The sequence below is a fragment of the Sciurus vulgaris genome (genome assembly GCF_902686455.1).
Source record: "Sciurus vulgaris genome assembly, chromosome: 3".
In the NCBI taxonomy this organism is placed as follows: domain Eukaryota; kingdom Metazoa; phylum Chordata; class Mammalia; order Rodentia; family Sciuridae; genus Sciurus; species Sciurus vulgaris.
Window position 1 is genome coordinate 77,336,822 of NC_136463.1, and position 22,786 is coordinate 77,359,607.

General features: G+C 35.3%; 1 protein-coding gene across 1 annotated transcript in view; it reads right to left on the bottom strand.

Annotated features, from left to right (window-relative positions):
* The window catches only part of CNTNAP5 (contactin associated protein family member 5), an 861,232-nt gene that overhangs the window by 675,646 nt on the left and 162,800 nt on the right, over positions 1-22,786 (bottom strand). The window contains exon 2 of the mRNA XM_079133610.1: positions 2,783-2,887. Within this exon, the coding sequence (XP_078989736.1) occupies positions 2,783-2,887 (105 nt within the window). The remainder of the gene's footprint in view (positions 1-2,782; positions 2,888-22,786) is intronic.

The window sequence follows — 22,786 nt, forward strand, 5'->3', positions numbered from 1 at the left end:
GATAGTGTCTTTGTCTATTTTGCCAACTCTCTGTCAGAGCTTTTGCATGGTGCCTAACAAACAGAAGGTGCTCAGTAATCATGGAAGGATGTATTACCCATGAATTCATGCAATGTAGTGGTTTGCAACCCTTATTGTGTTCTAGAATCACTCAGAAAGCATTTATTTATTCACTTGATTGATAACTTCATTTGAATCTCATCCCAGTTAACTCAGATATTCAGGAGATAGACTCAGGCATTGCTCCCTGTAAAGTTCTTCAGATGATTCAAGATAGACTCAGGCATTGTTCCCTGTAAAGTTCTTCAGATGATTCAAATGTGCACCCCTGGGATGAGAAACAATGATCTAATACCCACTAGAATCTGAGTTTATTCTCCTCTGTGGGCAAGTTTAGGCCCCAGTGGAGGAAGGGGATTTGGTGTTGGAGGATGAGGTCCAGGCCAATGGATCCCGTCACTATGACTGCATCTTCTGCTCAACTTTCTGGATTTGGATGTTAAGAGAGCTGAGAGAATTGGAATTGCCCTCTACACACACTCACAGTGACCTTAGACTAAGGCACCCAGACTCCCAATGTAGTAGAGCAGGACTATTATCTATTGGAAAGAGACACCTGCTCCTAGTCACTACCTGTCTAATAAGGAAGGATTTGCCTATGACCAGGACCTACATTTCCCAGGAAATGCCCATAGGTTGAATGGAATTGAGACAAACTATTCCAGCAAGCCCTGTTGGAAACTGTTAATCTCCCTTCCTGTGTTTCTTCCTGAATGAACAGTGGGCCTCCTTGATCCACTCCCAGTTCTTTATCCTACAGTGGGGAAGATCTTTTGGTTATACAAGTCTTGTCTCTTTCTATACTTAATGCTGCAAAACAGGCCTTCTGAGGCTATTTCACAGATAAAAAGCTGAGGTCAACAGCAGGTAAATGACTTGGAGAAACTCAAAGTAACTTGTAATTTTAAGTATTATAGTCTGAACTGTAGTCTATTAATTTCTAACACTTTCCTTTTTCTACTTCACCCTCTTTAACCTGTACTTGTGAATCAATTTGCTAATGTAGTGATTGTGAAAATGAGACTTAGATTCAGATTAATTAGGTTTGAAAACAAGCATTTACTTTTCTAGCTGTGTGATTTGGGGCAAATCATGCAACTTCTCACAGTCTCAGGTGCCCCACTTGAAAGTAAAAGATCACATTGCTTATTCTAAAACAACTTTGTTACCTATATCATTATTTAGGCAAAATTATTCATAAAATGTGCAGCACAGAATAATCAGCAAAGATAAGTATTATTACAAAATTCTATTAATATTTTTTCTGCTATATCTACAATTGGCTATTCTTTTGCTTTTAGAATAATTAGGTCATCCCTTGGAATCCACAGGGGTTAGGTTCCACAGTTTTCCTCAGGTACTAAATTTCATGAATGCTCAAGTCCATGGTATAAAATGCTGTAGTGTCTTTGCATATAATCAATATGCATTTTCCCATATACCTTAAATTGTCTCTTTTATTTCTTACAATACCTAGTATGTTGTATGTGCCAGGTAAATTGTTGTTATCCTACACTGTTTAGGGAATAATGACAAGAAAAGAAAGGCTATACATGGTCAGTACATAAGCAATTTTTAAAAAAATATTTTTGAGTGTTCAAATATGGAAGAATGTATTCCTAAATGACTTTATCAAATAAATTATGACTTTTAAATTACTGGTCCCATTATAATAGAAAACTTGTGAAATGCAGTACAAAATAAACAGTAAACATGGAAACAACTATAAATCTATCTCACTTGATGGAGATCAAAATTATAAACAAATGTTTTCACAAATTAAATCTTTCAGCACTTAAAAATACACACTTAAAAATTACACAATAACCTATTAAAACATATGCCAGGATGCAAGGATGGTTCAACAATGAAAAATTTACTAATGGAGTTGGTCTTAACATATTGATGAAACAATACTCAAGAAAAATCAATATAAATTAAAATATCAGATAGTCTATTGAAGTTGCATAATTTTTCTCCACCTACGAGAAAGCTTATAATATTAATCAGTTATTCCTATATTATCAGATAATTAATTTTTAAAACTGAAGTAATTCAAATATCACTTTTTCTATCTTTATATCTCTCATATACATTATAAAACTCAACACCCACATATAATTAAAGCATATACGTCTAGACATTTAATATCATATTTGTTAAGGGTATTTTCCACCAGAGACTACCAGTTCCAGGTGTCTACCCTGACTTTTACTGGCACTTGTAAAGTTACATACTAGGTACTTATCCACAGTTATCTCCTGCTAGTAAGATTATAGATTATTTGTGTTCTTACTTTGAGTTGATATTTTGAATATTCTTAAAGACAGAACAATTTATTTTATAGTAAAATTAAAGTTGAAGATTTTTAATAAACTTCATTATTCTATAAACTTTGTATTGTAATGACATGTTATTATAGCTGTTTATGTTAGATACACAAAGTATAAAATAAAGCGAGTTCTTTTTAAAAGTAATTTTCACAAAAACCTCATAATAATAAAAGGAATTCTGTGGTTTGGAGGAACATGGGTCAGCATACTCTGGATGTCCATTATGTGATGGGAAGTATGGCTAGATTAGATTTTAACCCTTCTTCTTCCACATCTTCTGAACACTGCCTTTGGACATGAATCCAGTATACAAAAAGATCACTTTTTCTCATGTGTTCATGGTGTTCTTATTTAGCACTTGACTTTGGGATTTTTCTCCTTCTACCTACCAACTCTCCAGTTGAGCTGAGCTGGGCTGGGAGAACCAGTGAGGTCTGAGGAGCTGGAAAAAGCCATTGGAGACAGCAGGGATGCTAATGGGTCATCACAGTTGTCTAAAGGAGAAAGAGAGAGAAAAATAGATTAGATTGCATTAATAAGAAGTAGTCCATGAAGAGGCCAATCATGACATTAACCACCATCTTTTATTAATCACTTCCTCTGCATAAAGTCAGGCATCATTGCTTTCTTGTGTTAATGCATCTAATTCTCACAACAGGTATGAAGGATAGGTATAATTTCCTTTCACAGATGAAAATGATGTTCAGAGGTGTCATGTAGGTTGTCTATAGTCACAAGACTCACTTAGGAGGGTCACATCTGCCTAGGTATGTCTGGCTTAAAAGCCCAGCTACCCATCCTTTCCTTTAATTGACCATTTGAGCAAAGCATCAATTTACTGCTCTTATTCAATGAGAAGGGAGACTATTATAGGGGTAAATAATATTTATTCTCCCATCTTTGGTCCCCAAGTTCTTCTATAGTAATTGTATCTAGAGGAATAAGATTGTTTTGAATAGCTTACTCTCTGTGAATGTCACTGGAAAATAAGTTACTTATCGTAATGGCTCATTTATATTCCATAAAGCATTTTTTACAGTCTTGAATTTGATATTCACTTCAATAGTTATCACTTCAGGCATCTCTAAATGTTATAGGATGTTTTCTTTTTCTTTTCTTTTTTTTTTTTTTTTACTTTTTAAAAATTTTTTATGGTGCTGGAAATTGAACCCAGGGCCTTAGGCTTGCAAGGCAAACACTCTACCAACTGAGTTATCTCCCCAACCCCAGATAGAATGTTTTCTAAGCCTTCATGTTTGATAAAATCCAAATATTAGACAGGTGAGGCCACAGGCTTAGACATGGTCCTGACTCCATAGATATGTCCCTCTAGGTTGACACAAATGCCATGACTATCCAATTTTCATATAGAGCATCCTGTCTTTTACATGTAGCATATTGATTCTTCGGTTAGAACGCTGTGCTTTTCAAAACACGTATTGGGATTTAATTTCCATTCTAGCAGTGTAAACAGGAGGAACCTTTAAAAGATGATTAAACTAGGAAGACTCCATTCTCATAGGTGATTTCTATGCCTTAATAAAAGGGCTTTCTGGAATATGATCTCCTACACTCTTGCCTTCTACCATATGATCACACAGTAAGTAGCTCTTGTTAAATGCTAGAAACTTTATACATGACTTTCCAGTGTCCAGAAAAGTAAACAAATAAATGTCTATTCATTATAAATGACCTAATCTCACGTATTTTGCTTTAGCAGCACAAAACTGGCTGGAACAATAGATCATCTTAATCTTATATAATAATCCATTTATTTGTTTGTATCTTCCACTAGGCAATATTCTTTGTGATTGCCTAGCAAAGAATCTATCACATCATAGATCCTGAAGAAAAGTTTGTGAAAAGAGAGTGGTATGGTGAAAGATGAAGGAAAGAAGAAATAGAAGAAAGGATCAATCAATCATTCATCAGCCTCACAGTACCAATGTTCTTTTCCTGTTTTTTTTTTTAATCCATTATGTACAAAATTGATCCTGTAGAACATTGAGAAATGACTCCATGAATCCTAGACATACCTCATTCAAAACGAAATCAAAAAGTGCTATTTAGTTTGAAGGTAAACTTCTTAGAAAGCTTGATATATTTTTAAATAGCATTTACATTGGCTCATGCTTGATTTTCCAGCAAATTCTTGGAGAGCTACATTTCACCTAATTGCGGGAAAATGAATTTAAAAAAAAGAATTAGACTCTTGTTTGTTAAGAGTGCTAAAAAATCAACTGGCAAAGTGTATTCTGAGTTCTCTCCAAACAGAAATGTTCGAAAAATATTTTGAGATATTTGACAAACATAAGACAGCACCAGATCCTCACTGAAGGAAGAACATAGAGGTCACCACATTGACACCTCTGTAGTTATGGTCACTCTGAACAGAAAGCAAAGCATGTGACTGCTTCACTCTGGTATAAGATGTAGATGATAGATGATGTTTGCTCACCTCAAAGTACTTGCTTGGAAAGACAACATTTTAAATTTCTTTATATATTAGGAAATGATTTCAACATAATGTGGATCTTGCATCTGCTTACAACTCTTATCATCAAGACACATCAGATAAATACAGAAAAATGAATCTTTCATGGATATTCCAAGCACGTGCGTGCACACACACACACACACACACGTACACACACATGTACACACACACATACACAGAGTTATGAAATATCAACACAGCATTTGAAATTTGCAGCTGTGTTATGGGCTCCCTCCATTGACCTCTGCAGTTATCCCTATCATCCCATTGCAAAAAACACATTTCTATAACTTTGCAATTTCTAAAGTCCTTCTTCAACAAGAAAACTGTGAATCTTTTAAAGTCAAAGAAACATATTTATTAGAGCATTTTTGTATTTCTTAAATGTTTAATATGCATACAATTGTGCTATCATTTCATTAGGTCATTATAGTCTTTCTATGTGTCATTGATGACTTCAGAGTATTGTGCTCTTAACCCTATTTTACCTTAAGGCTTTTCTTATGAGATATTTAATTGAATAATTAATCAGTTGTGTTTATAAATGCATGTTTATTGCAGCAGAATAGACTATACTTCTGTAGAAATTTCAAGTGAACTCAAGTCACACATCACTCAAGAAACAATCCTAGAGTATAATTTTTCTCCTCATATTATAGTTGTCCTTGGATGAAAATATCAACTATTAGAGTGCCCATGGAATATTAGAAATATGTGACATGATCAGTTAAATTTAATTCAGTGCAAATATCTATAAGATCTGATATTGTGTTTATCCTCAGGGAAATATTAGGGACATAGTTGAGTAAAAAACTTTCAAATCTTATAGAGCTCATGGGTCTTTGAGAGAACTATAAAGATGTGAACAAATAAAGTGATGGAGAAGTTTAGGAAATTTTCACTAAGAATGGAGCCCAGCTACTAAAATTGGTACTCACTGTCTAAATTTTCAGGTCAGTGATCTTTGCCTTCTTCTCTAGCCCTCTGCCCTACCCTCCTTCACAAGGCACAGGCCTTAGGGTGGACTCAGCTTCTGAGGCTGAATGGTCTCATGGCAAAACTTCCATGCTTTCTCCTTTGAAAACAGATTGCACTGAGTCTCAACATCTGGGATCGATGGTTCCATTTCAGAAATGAGTAAATTCATTAAACTCAATCTATGCTGAGGGAAAGACCTTAGCATACACCCTATGCATTTCAACAGTGACTTTGCGAGAACCTACCTGAACTTTAACTCGTTGCTTTAAATATGATGAGTGGAAATCTTTCAAATTAGAAAGGAAGAAAGATGATCTAGCTCTCTATCTACAGCAGAGTAGTCCTCTCCCATCTCTATGCCAAGTGAACTAAACTAATAACCTCACCTAAAAGAGACTAGAACATGACTCTTCTCAAAGTACACTTGGTCATTGGTACTTAAGAGTTTACAATATAAGCATCCTAAATCTAAAAGTGGGTATGATTTTAGACAGCATTACTGTTCTTACAGCAGAAGAGAAATGACCCAATATATGTGAAAACAATAATTAGGTTTTATTTTATTTTGTTTTATGATTTGGCATAACCTGGGTTAGTGGGAACTATCCAGGGGTCTAGAACTAGGAGATCCTGATTCCTAGATTTTGACTTGGTGACACAATATAATTTATTCAAGTGAATTCAACTTTATTTTCATTGTCTGTAAAATAAAGAATCATCTCTACCATATCCATTCAGAGACTCATTTTAAAGATGGAATTAGAATAGATGAGGAAAAAAATTCTTGTAAAGTATGAAGCCCAAAATGAGAATAGAAAGTGGTATATAAAATGCTGATAATATCTTGCTGCAATTGAGAACAACTATTTTAACAATCTTATTTCTGGAATCTCAATTTTCTGCCATGAAACCTCTCTGAGAATTGGGGTCACAGATAGCTCTTTTGCACTAAAGGCATACAATGATCCAGATGAGCAGGAGAAGAAGCAGAGGGAAATGAGAGGGCAAAGGATCACAGAGCCATTCTCCTCTCATGGATCAGCGGCCTCCTGGAGGTTGGCCCAACATCACACAGAACACATGGCAGGGAAGGAAGGAAAGGAAATACCATCTGCTCCACCACTCCTGCATGTTTCCAATAAGCAAATCTATGTTATTATTCAGTTTCAGGTTCCACTAGCATCTCAGGCTTCTGACAGTGAGTCTGTACCACGCTAAATCCATCACCCTCTCCTCCAGAAGTGTGTGTATGTGTTTATCTGTATTTAGAGAGAAAGTTGAAAATGTGAAGAAACTGTAGTCCAAGGGGTTGAACCTGATATTCAGGGACTAAACATCAGGTTTCCCTCTTGCCCACTTCCAGTGGGACCACTTAGAATAGACATTAAATATTTTCTGAAGAATTGCTTTCAAGTAAACTCTCAGCCTTTGGTTTCTTGGGAGTTTGAAAAATGGTGGAATGAGACAAACATCATTACCCTATGTACATGTGTGATTACATGAATGTATGAATCCACATCGGGCACAACCGTAGAAATGAAAATGTGTACCCCATTTGTGTACAATGAATCAAAATGCAGTCTGTAGAAAAAAAATTTTAAAAAAGAAAAAAAAGAATTGCTTTCAAGAAAAAAGGGATTTTCCAAGAAATCATGGATTCATTGGTGTAAGTGAATATTTTCAAAATGAGTTCTCAAAAATCTTCTTCATGGGCCTTTTCTCCCAACATTTAGATGAAATTAAAAGGCAATTTTCGAAATGCAAATCTTGATTCAAATGTGATTTATGATTCTCCATTTTTTTCTTCAGAAAATAACTGCAGTGCCATCTTCAGTAGTTTTCCTTATAACAAAAAGGCCCCTGCCTGCTGCACACTGTTCTTGTGCAGATAAATACTCATACCTGTGGCTGAGATTGAGGCACTTCGACTTTTTCAGTTCAGTAGCCATTTATGCAACTCAAGTGTTATTTGCAAATAATCTAGCCTTGTAATCATAGAATAAAAGAATATCAGGACCAGAAGTCACATCTACATTTGTTAAATCTAATTGTTTGTTTCACAAATGAGGGGATCAGGTTTAGGGATAGGACTCTGGTCCAGGGTTATACAATGTAAACCAAAACTCAAGTTCACTCACTATCTCCTGGTGACCACAGGGTCAGTTACCTGCCTCCCTTTCATAAGGCAGGTAACCATTAGTTATATTACTCTTCAGAAAAATTGTTTTATTAGGTGACTTTTTTTTAATTTTGTTTTCTGTGAAGGGAAAGCCATTGTCTCATTTCCTGGACCACAAGTAAAACTTGACAAAGGATACTCTGTCACCTTCTAAAATACCTGAATCTTTATGTGTTCCTTACGTCTTTCTTCATTACATTCTCCTAAGTCCCTCTTTTCTCAAAGGCAAACAGATAAAAAAGGAAGCACTATGGAAAAAAAATAAAAAGGTAAGAATAGAAAAATAAATGAGACTTATTGTGATTGCATATGAATATTTGCATGGATACTTAAGCACTTTAGTATTCCAATCTGAAGAAGTGGGGATAATTTGTTCTTTAATATATGTATACAGTTCAATGCTAGAGGTCTTCTTTCACATTAATTAAAAGATAAAGGCACACACAAAAAAGAAATCTGGGTAATTACGATATTTACACAGCTTCCTAGAAATTATTATTGACTCTTTAAAATGATTCCACTTTAAGTAACATTTTTTGTTGCCAGCATATATTTTTATTCATTATTATTAAAATACCAATTGAGTTACAGACGGTGCTGAAGTGAAATTGTGTGTACTGTCTTGATTACCACAGTAAATTGTCTGTATATGGGGATTTGGAGCTTAAAAGATTCACTTGTATTTATAGGTAAGATAAAATTCCTCTTAGCATTGCACACTTAATGGCCTACTTTGTTTAAAAGACATAAAGCATGCATTTTGTTGAGTTCCTACGATGGTGCTTAGAAGTGATAACTCATGCTTTTAGATCCATTTATTTTCCCCCTTGCTACCTATAATTTCACTTAGCAAACAACAAAAATAAATAATACAATATCACACTTGAATATGACCCAGTCCCCCTTTTCCACAATGAAACTTCAAAAGATAAATTGCTTCATAATGAGCAGGCCAGAAAACAATAGCTCTCTACAATAAGTCATGAAAAGAAGGTCAGATCATTTCTATACTGATCTTCCTCCCCAAATCTTTACAACACTTGCTTTTTTACCATCTGTTGGATACTCATGGTGAGACTTTTTGCCATGCTAAGATAGAATGGCAAAAACAGAACTGAGCTCAAGAAACCAAGCATCTATGTTTTTTAATAAAGAAGAGGTTAAGCATCTAGTTTAGTGGTAGAACTTGTGCTTACCATGCATAAGTGATTGGATTCAATCCCCGCACAAAACAACAACAAAACGCCTGTGTTTGTGACAATAACATGTAAATAACATTTGGACAGGAATCCAAGGGTCCTGGACCCCCTCTGCCTGCACTGTAAATATGTCTCATTTTACCTCTCTGTACTTTAGATCCCTCAACTATAAAATGACAGCAATTACTGTTCAGTTATTCCCTTAGCATACTTTAATTAAGCACATCGTAGGTGTGTCAGAGTTTCCCTCAGTTTCCATACAGTGTGAGGCTTATGGAAACATTCGGAAGAGAAAAAGTCCTATCTTCAAATTAACAAGAGGGTTCTGGAATTCTTTTCAAGCAGTCAATGAAATTCTATTCCATTTTTTAGGAATTATCTGATCTGGAGTAACTAACCTTCCCTTTTAAGTGACTTCCTAGGGTTACATTGTGCTTAAACTCAATAAGCATCCTGACAAGCTCCTGGTGCAGCTCTTTATCTAGGTGGTCAGCAGTTCCTGAAGCAACAGCACAAGGGAGACCATCATCCATATTGTGTGGCCGAAGGCTCAGATGCATTCCTATGTCTAGTCACAGGCCAATCAGCATTGAAACTGGAATTTGAACCAAAGTCTGTGTGACTCTGCATATTGCTTATCTCAAAACCTGTTCCAGATCTCCACAATGATAGGCCTTTGTCACAGACTGGCAAGAACAGTCTCCTGTTGAACTGACTACTTTGTGTGAATATTGCTCTTCTCTTCAATTGTGAGGAACATTTGTCCATGGATCCAAGAGTTAGCTCAAACTCACTGGCTCTCAAATAACCTTTCCCTCTTGTATTAAAGACTCCCCACCCATTTCTTTTTTCCCATACTGCCATTGATTTTTTGCTTTGTTTTGTTTTGATTTTCAGGTAAGGGTATCTTGTTCTGATCACACTGTTTTGTTTAGTTGTTTCCTGTTTCTATCTTTAAATATAATTTATCACTGACTAACTCAATTAAAAAATGTTTCTTGAATCCCTCATATGTGAGACACAAAATGTGCTGATTATGTGGGGAATAAGAAAGGTCATGCTGAATTTGGATTCCCCCCTGCCACCAAGGACTTAGTATGTGGTACTTCACATGTTCAATAAATCTTTGTTAAATAAAAGACTCAGGTCCTATCAGGTTTATTCGCATCTTTTTCTTTAGAAAGCTCTCACAAATTTAGGCTCACATTTTTGTTCTTTCTAACAATTTGATTCTCATTTAGGTTTTTCACATATATTATGATTTTTGCTGTAGCCTTCTCAGGTGGACAGCAAGCTATCTGAGACCTTTCCTTTTAGAAAACTGCTTTCAATGTGTTTCCTGGAAAAAAAGGCATGCAAACCTTAAGTTTGGCCTCCAGAGGTGACACCATGAGAATGAAAGAGTAAAGAGGGGATGTTTGCACTTGCTGAGTCCCTGCTAGGACAGGTCAAAGCCTTGTTGATGGCATCACACCTTGACCAAAGAGAAAAGTCCAAAGCACTGAGGTCAGGAGTCAGGGGTCTGCTGCTGAGAAGGCTGAGGATCATGCCTCCAAAAGCATGGTACTGATGGCATCTAAACTCAAACATGACAAAGTTATTAAAACCATAAGGTTATGAATGGTCCTTACTAGTTTAACTAGATTAGCTAGAGAACATGAAAACTTTTGTATTAGGGGGTAGAACTGGTGAAATTCATAGATGAAAAGAATTAGAAAATTCTGGAATATGAGAAGCTGAGAGTAGTTTCTAGATTACTTTGGAGCATTTTAGAGATATCTGATAAGAAAAACAAGTCTTTGAAAAATAACATAGAAATTTACCTTCTTAAAAGTTGTTTCCTAAATTCAACTCTGCTTCTGTTCTCTCTTCCTCATTCTCACCTATCAACACTGCATAACACACACTCACACACACACACACACACAGCATCGAGAAATACTGTGCCAGATCAGGGTTAAAATTTTTTGCAATTTTAAACAAGCTAAATAAATGAATGGATGGGATATGAATGATAAGATTGGGAAAATGGGAAAAATATAAAAGATAAAAAGTTCTAAAAGTTTATGGGTAGAGATGATTTCTTTTCCCTTTAAAAAGTGAATAGTTCAAATGATTATGTGTGGAATATTAATGTGAAGGAAGGAAAAGAGACAGTGGAAGAATTTTAAAGATAGTGTTTCTTTCAATTCAGTCATCATCAGAGTTGAGAATTTTTCTTCTATAACTGTGTCTTTCTCTGTAGATATCTATTCTTTTTCTGAATACAACAGACTAAACTTCCAATAGCTAATCATGATCCTTCATTGAGTGGTTCTAAATTACACTAAAAATCTTGGTTACTCAGGAAACCATGATCTTAAAGTGCAGCTCAATCAATCCATACAGTCATAAAATCCTCTTCATCTTACATGGATCTAGGCATAGTATCCCTAAAAGAATCGTTGAAATCTGTACGTGTCACAATCTGTTCATTGAAATTGATGAAAATGACTGGTTAAAAAGACAGGGTGGAATAGAGGGCTGGCCACCTGGCTGCTAGCATAATCAGTGATGACAATGCCAGTCATTTAGGAGTGGATGTGATAAACACGTACTGAAAGTTTGAACAAACATTGATATTTATTGGTCTTTGTAGATGAGAAAACAATAGCAGGCCAAAGACAGAGAAGTGATCCTCACATCATGTATGTGTGCCTGTGTGTGCTGGGGACTCTAGTGTACTTTTAAAGAGCCCAGACACTAGAATCCAGGTCATTCTGAATGCAGATCTCTACTGTGCATTAAATAATTATATATCCTTTGAGAAGCTATTTAGTCCCAATTTTCTCTGTGTATATTGGGAATTGGGAATAAAAACTATTTATGAGATTTCCATGAGGACAATAAGAGACAATTCATATAAAATATGCAAGTGATTGAAACACAATTGGATATACATTAGTTTCCTTCATTTTTAAAAATAATGTTTTCTGTCTTATATTTAGGCACAACATCTCCAACTGCAGACATTATTTTTGAAAAATGATGTTCCTTGTAACCGCTACCGTATCTTTTTAAAGTTTGTCCAGCTGCATGGTTTTAACAATTTATCATCATTTTAAAATTCATAGAATAATTCTTTATTCTGCTTAGGCATCATTTATACTCCAAGATGAACAGAGCACAATTCCAAGAGTTACCATATTGTTTTTTTCTTGTGTACAACAAGCAATCACTTAAGCACAGTATTCTGAACTTCTTGCTATACGATATCTAGTCTGGTGATTCTTAAGGAGAAAAGGAAGCCTGGCTAACTTGTAGCATTACAGAAGATGAGGCAGGGTAGGGCCATCTTTGTAGCCCATATATATATTTTAAAATGTAGACATATTTAAATAATTCACAATGTTTTAAATTTTAGATACTAAGCTTTAAAAAGTAGGAAAACATTACTCCATGCAAGAGGTACACATCAATTTTTTTTTTTTTTTTTTTTTTAGGAAATTTGGGTCTTGTTTCACTGCAAAGAATGGATTGCAGGGGGGTATATGGGGGGGCGGGGAGTGTGAATAAAGGCAGCAGGGTAATGAGGGTGAAAGACTGGGAAGAAAAGCCAATCAGTAGATATAGAAATAATAAAGAATATGTAATAAAGGCTGAACTCAAAAAATGAATGGAAAGAAGGTAAGAAAATCTAGCTATATTTTGAGAATAATCACGACCTGGTGAACTGGAAGGGAGATATAATTGAAGGATTTTTTCAAGATTTCTGGTTTCATTGATGTTCTGTTTTGTTATTCCAGAGAACTGGGAAGTTCCCAAATCCGTTTCTAAAATTAACAAATCTTTAATTTCAGCAAAACAGAAGTGATAAATGGTCACATATTTAAACAACTGTCAAATCATAAAGTTCCTCATCTATCTTTAAATGAATGAAACAAGTATTGTCATGAGACTGAGCACCATATATACATATGTTTTTGTTTATAATCAGATGGCAAGTCATAAGACATTATAAGGTGAAGTTTTCTTAATTGTCCAAAGACAGGTGAGCAATGAGTTCTATATTTAGGGTAATGAAAAATTACATTGATCTGAGGTTGGTAGTTTCAGTTTCTAGGTTTTACTGTGACCAGACTCTTGGTTATTTCATCTTCTAACACTCCTAATTTCTCAATCTGTGCTGAGATTTGACAATTTATTGGCAGATTTGGGGCATGCTGGGTTCCAGCACTGGGACCCTCCATATTTGACAGCCCTCTGTTTCTTCCATTCTATCGCCAACCTACCAACTCTTACTCACCATTCAGGATTAAATACTTTCAGAGGTGTCTCCAAACAATAGAACTCCTTTGTCCTTTTGAGATCTTTCATGTCTTGTACTCCTTCTACCAGGAGGACCAACCCAATGATGAACATTCATTTGGAAGATGATGTCAACCTAGTGACTTCCCTTTGAGAGAAGACCCTGTGTCATTCATCATCCTGTCTTCATTGACTTTCACAGTGAAGACCAACATGCAGTCACTCAATAATTATCTATCAGATAGAATTTTAAATAAGTGGAAGACAATCTTAAATTAGGACTGAAGTCTAGGTTGGAACTAGGCAACTTTGGAAAATATCTGAGCAATAATTATCTCATTTGCCTGAATCACATAGGGGAGTTAAAGCAAGACTGTGCATTCTGGAAGATCATATTGATGAGATTGTCATTATCATTCCTTAAATATGTAAGATGTATAAATACCTTCTTTATTTGGTCTTTGCAAAAATAGTATCAGGCAGGTAAGACAGTTGAGATAGTGGCCATGATAAGGAAGCATGAGTATTCAGGTCCCACAGTATTACCTGGGGAGGCAAAGACATATTCTCTCCTAAATATTTATCCAAGCTGCCAATATCCTTTCATTTTTAAAGTGAAGAAACAAAGTAACTGAGGGTGTGAAAGTCAATGAGCATGTAAGCCACATGGAGAAGAAAGAGAAGGTCACCTGGGTGATACCATCACCCTGCTTGTACATTGATTGCTGTATTGACTAGCCTGGTAAATTTAGGCAAATGAAATCCCTCCTCTGCTTCAGTATCCCTCCCTTCCTCTTTGGAATATAAAGATGATGATACTTGCCTTTCTTCCTCCTGCCAAGGGGATCATGATGAATGAGAATAATCATGAACCACCAAAAGTGCTTAGCATGTAGAAAATGTTCAGTTAATAATTAACTCTAACATTGTAATTATAATTATCCAGTAAATCCCTATAAATATTTTTGAGTAAGAATATAATGTTTAGGAAGTGCATACATTTGGATCCTAAAGCTGTAACATTAAAATACTGTCAATTTGAATAGCCATTCTCACCACAATTTACCAATATGCCTCTTTGTTTCTCTCTCTTGGTCTGGATTTCTGTATTTGGAGGATGGAAGCAAATTATTTATTGACCAGAGGTGGCCAATAATCTGCCATGGGTGATTCCCCCTCACCCACTTGTTCTGTTTGATCTGTGATGGATAGATCTAGTTTATGTAATTTTTTTTTTTTTAAGAATATTTTCTAGTTTTGTTTTCTTACTGGAAATAAGGGTATTGGGCAGAACCCAGGGCTAAATTACAAGTCCCTCCTTTCTACTTTTGTCATTATTTAATATACCATTGCTCCAAAAAGTATTTCCAAGATAAAAGACCATAGAGAAGACTGAGGTAAAAATTAACTACTCAGAGATCCTCAGATTATCAGATTTCAATTTTGGAGATACTACTTTCCACAATAACTAAAAAATCCTGTGTGTAATTTACTAAACCAGACTGTGTTGTTCTCACATTTGTTAAAACTCTGCAAACTGAAAAAAGTTTGCTTGTCAAAAGAGGGCAAGACCAGGTTCCAACACACAGTCTACTTCACTAATTGCACTGTGGTCCTGAGAGCACACCCATATAGGATCCTTCAGGACTCTATGAAATGATCTACCAAGCATTCAAGTATAATGATTTTTTGAGACATTTCAGGCCTCTACATAGTGATTTTTTGGGGACAGGCTAAAAATAAAAGCTTATTCCAGGCAAAATGCTCCAGCATGTTCCACTTTTCCTTGTAAAATACTCTTCTTGCTCATCCCAAATTACAATTGTGATTCTTAAGCAAACGTTAGCTATAGCTATGAAGACATAAAATGCTATAAATGTTATGTGTACATGTCCAGGTATTCAGTTCTGTAATTTAAAAGCATCAATAAAGTTTAAGTTGTATTCAGAGTTTGCAAATCTGTCACGGTCAGATGAGTTCAATTTCCATTTTTCCCTCACCCAACCCTTCAAATTATGCATGAACAGATTAAAAATTGCAGGAAAATACATTGCATTGTGTTCACTAAATATTTTCCATTTTGGAGAAAATCTTTAGCAATCAAATAACATGAGAAAAGACACACTGGAAAGCAATTATAACCCCAGGAAAATTTCATTTTATTGCTGAAGACAGAAAGTAGTGTATTTCAAAACTGTGAGCAAAGATTAATGGAGATGAAGGGAGTGGTAAGTGGCCATGAACCAAGACATTTAACTTTAATGTCACTGCAAAACATGAGAAGTCATCATTTTAAGTCTCAATTACCTCAAACTGAAATGCATTCATTGCTTTTTTTTCCTTCCTTTTTTTTATCCATTCTACGATATATTTTTGCAAGTTGAATAGTCTTGACAAGAAGTTTGTTTGAAAGTTTTTTTTTTTTTTTTTTTTCCCTGAGAAAGGTTAAGTTTAACTTTGATGACAGCATAGCTTGGAAATCTCCTGCCATGCATTTCCTCCAGGCAAGAAGGCAAAGGATTTTCACTTTTCCTGTCAGCTTTATCTCTGTCTCAAGTGGTTAGGAGTCAAGACTTGGAAGAGAAAAGAGAGAAGGAAGAAATAAAATCTTCAGTGCATAGCATTGGTTTCAGAGTGGCAGACAGACTGTTTCAAGTGTATTTGGATGAACTGGGTCACAGAGTCTCATTCCTTAGAATCCGTAGAATGTGTTAGGAAGGGGTTCTGGTTTCTTTAAGTGGAATTTTAATTTGAAGTAAATTTAGTGTACTAGGAAGATGTGAATTCATACCACTAGACAGGAGACATTATATTTACCATAAAAACTTGGACTGAATCTATATGAATACTGAAAAGTCAGAAAAAAATTCAATTATGTGCTCATGTCTGATATCTATTTATATTTAAACAGCAAAGTTTTTTTTTTTTTTGTTTGTTTGTTTTTTGTTTTGTTTTGTTTCTTTTCTGCCTACACCCAGTACTTTTGAAAGAAGTGCATCTTGATGAAATCCCTAGCATGGTCACCTCCCTACCAACCATGGTGATATCTTACCCCATTCCGGCATCTACCTGGCATCTGTCACCTGTTACTGGAACAGGCACTTACTTTAGATTTTCTAGTGTTCTCCCTGGGACAGGGCTTCTCAGACTTTTTTGCAAGTATGAATGATCATGGTAACATGCAGATTTTGACATAGGATCAAGATCCCAGCTGTCTTTGATGCTGCTGATTCAAGAGCCATATTTGGATCAATAAGACCCCAGGGCACTGGAGGCCTCTATCCTCTGGCTTTTCCCTACTTTACTACTTAGTTAAAATACCCCCACTGGCCAACTTAGACCTCTGGAATGTATAAAACCCTTATAATAGCACACAGAGAATTTGGTAATTGTGCCCAGTCTCATGATGGAGGGAAAAGAGGTGATAAATGAGAAACAGAGATTTTAAGCATTGCATTATATGAACTATTTGCCTTTCCATTTCAAACTGTCCTGCAATGCAGTCCAGGTCTGTCCTGTTTGGTTGCTATCATCACCATTCTGATAGCACTTAGCATTTATTGAGTTCAGACCTGTTGCTACAGGTGATTTACATAAACTAAGTCATTTAAGAATGCCTTATTGTCCTGATTTTATGGAAAAAAAAAAAAAAAACTGAGCATGAGGGTATTTAAGTAACTTGCTCAAGATCACAAAGTTAGGATTGGCCCTAGATCTGGCCAAAACCCCTTCGGGTTAATTACATACATACCACTTTGATGAATTGAACTGAAATACTATGTCAATTCCTTCAACTAATTTCTCTCAATCTTGGGGCCAATCTTGAAATGTTTAGAAAGAATACAAGTGATTTCTATGTACATTCTGCCCAACACTCTTGCAATATCAGATTACACCTAAAGAAAGCCTTAGATGATCAAGTAGGAGTTAAAGGTCCACTGTTAAAATTTCTAGACAGAGACCTTATTTGAAAATTTTCTTTGGAGTTCTTTGCTAAGAGTGGAAAATACTACTAGCATACACATAATTCCCCAGTGTCCACTAGATTCAGCATGACATGCAGGGGAGGTAAAAAGAGAATTATCTTCATCTTAGTGTTGGGTTTTCTCTACAGCCTCTACTTAATAGGACCACAATTAATTGCTTTCAGTTTCTTGGAAATTGTAATTTAGGTACAGGGAACACTAGAGATATTAGTTCTGTAAGTCTTACTGAATTTCCTGACCTTGAGAATTTATTTTGATTTTCATCACCAATAGTTGTCCAAGTTGAGAGAGAAGCAGGGAATAATTGATTAGAGGTAGGAAAGTAGTATTGGCTTCAGGGTTCTCTAACCTATATCAGATATTTGATTGAACCTTAAAAGTGTAGAGTAACTGGATTGATTACCCACCTAAGACATGTTAGTCCACTCTTGCCATTCATGATGGGACAGCTTAGGAAAGGGAAACCTGAGTGAGGCATTGCTACACATGAGCTGACTCTACAGGACTCATGGATCTCAGAGGTGTCTTTACCTGAAGATGGCCCTGTTTCAGAGAATAAGTGGGGAGGGCTCCATAAGACGGGGTGGAAAGTTGCAGGAAATTCAGGTACCACCTAACTTTTGGGTGCCAGACAAACAAGTGGAAAACAGACAGATTTTGGACAAATTTTGCCCCAAATCAGGAGTTCAGGATTGGTTGAAAATCAAGAAATGCAAGGTAAGAGGGAAGGGCCAGCAGTCTATGAATGAAGCTGGACACTGAAAACAGGGAGTTGATATGCATCTGCTATGGAGGTTTTCAGTGATGCAAAAATTCATAAGTTCTAAAGACCTATTGTATAGCATTGGGTCTTTAGGCAACAGAGTACACTCTGCCTATAAAAATGTTTTAAAAGTCTAGATCTCCTGTTTATCAGGATTTGATTGTCAAATCATGTTACATGATTTGTAAAAACTCAAATGAGGTATGACTTAGGAGGTAGAAGAATTTAAAAGTACCAAGAAGAGAGTCTGAATAAGTACATGCCAACAGAAGGAAAGCATTTTGAGAAAAATATAATCAATTATTGGTGTCTGAAGAACTTTGACTGATAGATCTGTAATTTATCAAGGAGAGTAAATCCTAAATAGAATTCTGCAATAGTCAGCAGGACAAGAATGGTTTCATGAGATTTTTAAACATTATTTTTAACATTGAAAGATAAAAGTTGAAAAATAGTATGACTATTTTAGTTGATTTAAAAAATCAATATAAAATATAAAATATAAACTTCTATCATTGACAAAATATTTAACAAATCAGGAATAAAGATGTATGTGTGCCAAGCCTAGAGCAAGAATCACCCTTGATGATGAAATGGTGAATTACGAGAAACACAAACAGGCCCACCATAAATATTTCCTACTCCACACTGTAATGGAAAGCCTAGCTAGCAGTGCACACAAGAAGAGGAAAGAAAAATTCTAAACTTGGTGTTGGAACTTAGAAAATGATACCCCAAAGGATGGTGATTTGCCTAGTTGAGTACTTTCAACTAAAAACAGATGGGGCGACCTCAGGGGAAAGGATTCTCTGATCTTCTCCTGACATCTTCTCAACCCTCTTCTAAACAGAAGCAGGTCATAGAAACCAGAAATCTTCCTGAAGGACAGAACAGAAACTAAACTTGTTTTCCTCAAAGTAAGTCATAAAAGCAAGAAAGTTCACTCTCTTCCTTTTCCCTGGAAGGCCTTCCTTCCAAAGGGATTTTGACACACACCTGAAAGGAAGGAAAGCTACAGAGTCCAAGAACCTGAACAGCAGTCCTTGCAGGATCTCCCCATCCATCAATTGAATTTTACCTTCCCTTGGTCCAATCACATCTCTACAGAGCTGTGTAAGAAGAGTTTTCCCTGAGTCTTCAGGTCATCATGTCCTAAGACTTCCAAGTCACATAAGATTTTGAGTAAATAGTGTGGTTGTTTTTGTTGTTATTTATCCACTTCTTTTTCAGGGGTGCTTTCCAAATGAGAATTAATGGTAAATTGTTTTTTCCCTGACCTTAGAAAGCAGGAAGCATAAGCATTTATTTGTGGGTGATTTGATTGAATACTCTAAAAACCTTAAATAATTTACATAGAGATTATTAGAATTAGTAAAAGTGTTCAACAAGTTGATACACATGAAATCAATGTGCAAAAATCAGTTGTGTTTATATATATGAGCTACAATAAATAATGATTTAAAAAACAGAAGATTTGTGTTTTCAAGAATTTTGGGAAAGATCTGATAGGATATGTGAAGTAATTATAAAACATTTTGGAAGCCCTAAATAAAGGAAGAGGAATTCTTTCTTCTTGGAGAGGAAGACTCAAGATTATAAAGTTTGCTCTGTGATTCTCCCTAACTAGGTACCTAAATATATTCACTGTCAAGCCAAACTTCATGTTTGAGTTTCCTTCCCTCCTTACCTACCTTTCTTCTTGTTAGCCTTACTTTTGGAACTTTAACTTCTTTTTTAACTTGTTTTAATTCTGACAAGCTGGTACCAAAGTTGATCAAACCAAAAATCAACACTCAAAAATATATGAAGAATATTAGTGAAGAAGCAAATAATGAACAGAAATGCTTTGCTAGATATACAAAAATACTTTAAAAAAATGTAGTAATTTAGGCGGTATGCATATTGTCATGCAAAAGATTACCACCAATGTAAAAAATAAAACAACCAGACACAGACCTAAAGAATATATGGGAACCCTTGATTTGTGATTCAATTAGTCCCATGAATAAGAAAAGAACAGACTGCAAAACACATGGTACTGAACAATATTCATGTGGAAATACATAATATTTGACATCTCTCTCTCTCTCTCTCTCTCTCTCTCTCTCTCTCTCTCTCACACACACACACACACACACACACACACACACACACATATACACACAAACACACACATAGATATACACAAATAAATTCCAGAGTAAAGATTTAAATGTAAAATATAAAACTATAAAATTTCCAGGAAACTCTACAAGATAATGTCTTTATGACTTTAAGTATTAAATTACTTTTTTCAAAAAAGATACAGAGAATCCAAATTGTCAAATAAATGATGGATTGATCACACTATATAAAAATCATGAACTTCTGTTCATTAAAAATATACACAAAAGGGGAGTAGAAATCCAAGCCACACATCAGAAGATAATTTTAGAAAATATATAACTGACAAAATATTAGAATTCAGAATACATAATTAATTTCTACAAATCAATAAAATGGCAGATGGCTCAGTAGAAAAATATTCAAAATATCTGAAGAGAAACTTTAGAAAAGAACCCCAAAAGACTCAAATGTATAACAAACCGCACTAAAGTATTTAGAGAGGCAAAAATTAAAACACAAAGGAAATGTATTTCTCGTATCCTCCACATTGACACAAAACAAGATTTTTGACCATAGAAGGTCTCAAGAAGATTATATAACAACTGAGAATATATGATCTGGCACAAACACTTGGCCAATGATTTGATATTATCAATAAAGTTAAGGATTTGTACACTCATGACCAAGTAGTCTTATTGGCGATTGTAGACGCCACATAAATGTTCCCCCATGTGCCCCAGGATGTGTCAAAATTATTCATGTTGACTTTGTTCATTACAGCAGAAAACTGGGAGCAACCCAACTATTCCTTAATAATAGAATGTATAGATAGACTGTTGTATTTTCTTACAAAGGGAAGTCATTCAGCACTGAGAGTGAACTACAGCTACATGCAACAGCGTCAAAGAAAATCAAGGAAATAATACTGAGTGGGAATGTCAAGTCCTAGAAGAAGACACAGTGAATGAATCTATTTACATGAAATTAAAAATCACATAAAGCTAAATGTAAGACCTGTAGGTGTAAATCCTTCTTAAAGGAAAGCAAGAGAATCATAAACACAGTTTATCAGGATATATGTACTGCAAGGATGGAGGAAAATAAACAGAATTGGAGAGGATATTTTTACATGATGTCAGTACTTTTCTTAAATTGAGATGGTGAGCATATATAGGTGTTTCATTATTACTGTTTATACTTTGCACATAATTTATACATACATATATACATCTGAAATTTAATAAAAAGAATTTTGAAGACCAAATAAAATATTGAATATGTGAATAGAAGTATGTAAAGGATTTTGAACTGATTGGTATGTGAGACACTACCTTAGGTCATTTATTCATACCAACCCCATTTCACCCATAGTAGATTTGTGGAAGGTGTGTGCATCATGCCTGACTCACAAATGACTGGGAATTAGACTGGGGCAGAAAGCTTATACAGTGTCAGCATTGTACTTGAAGATTAGGACCTGGGGAGCAAAGCAGATGAGAATGTATGAACTTGGACCACCATGGTGTATCTCTTTTCTATTTTACTAAACTGCTAATGAACTCATTTACTAGTTTACTAACATTGACTTTTTCATTTTCAGTGATGTCTTTTACAAACATTGTGTGAGTGTTTTCAGTGGGAACTGGGATGCTGTCAGGCACTTTGCTGATCAAGACAATATATGGCAGCATTCCATGCAACGTATCATTTTGTGGCAACTGTCTTCTCTTTGCTAATGAGGTTGGTGAATGACTGTTCCATCTTTGCATGGAAATATGGAAAGCAATAGAAATTGGGAACTTCTCATCATACAAACTATTGGTAACACTTCCATGATAAAAGTGTTATTTTATATACTCATCCTACTTTCTAAATTGTGTCCTGTGCCCTCAGAACAACTTTTGGAAGTAGATATTCTCATGGTAATTGCAACGTGAGGAAATTGAGGCTAATGGTGGGTAAGGAATTTAGCTATGAAGTCAAGTTGTGAATGCAAAATTAACCCATTTCCTTGCTTTTATCAACGGTAGTAAGCCCATTTCTTACTCCTTTTCACCTGGGGACAGGCTTTCTTCTAAGACAGATCTCCATTACTTCTTTATCAGAGGTAATATCTTGAACAATTTAAGCCATTGTACATGTAGCTTGACAATTTTCTCCTTCCCTTGAGCATTTTTTCAAATCATTATTCCCTGATCAAGAAAAACTATTTTTATCTGCTGCCATTTGTTTTTCAAAAAGAAAAAAAAAAATGGCACTAAAAAAGACATTGTGCAAAGTACTATGATTCCTAGACACGATTAGGCACATCATCAAACCAGATGCCCACGTGTTATATTCGTTAACTCACAGTGGGAAATTTGGCTGCATGCTACATAGAAACTTGATTCTTGAAAAA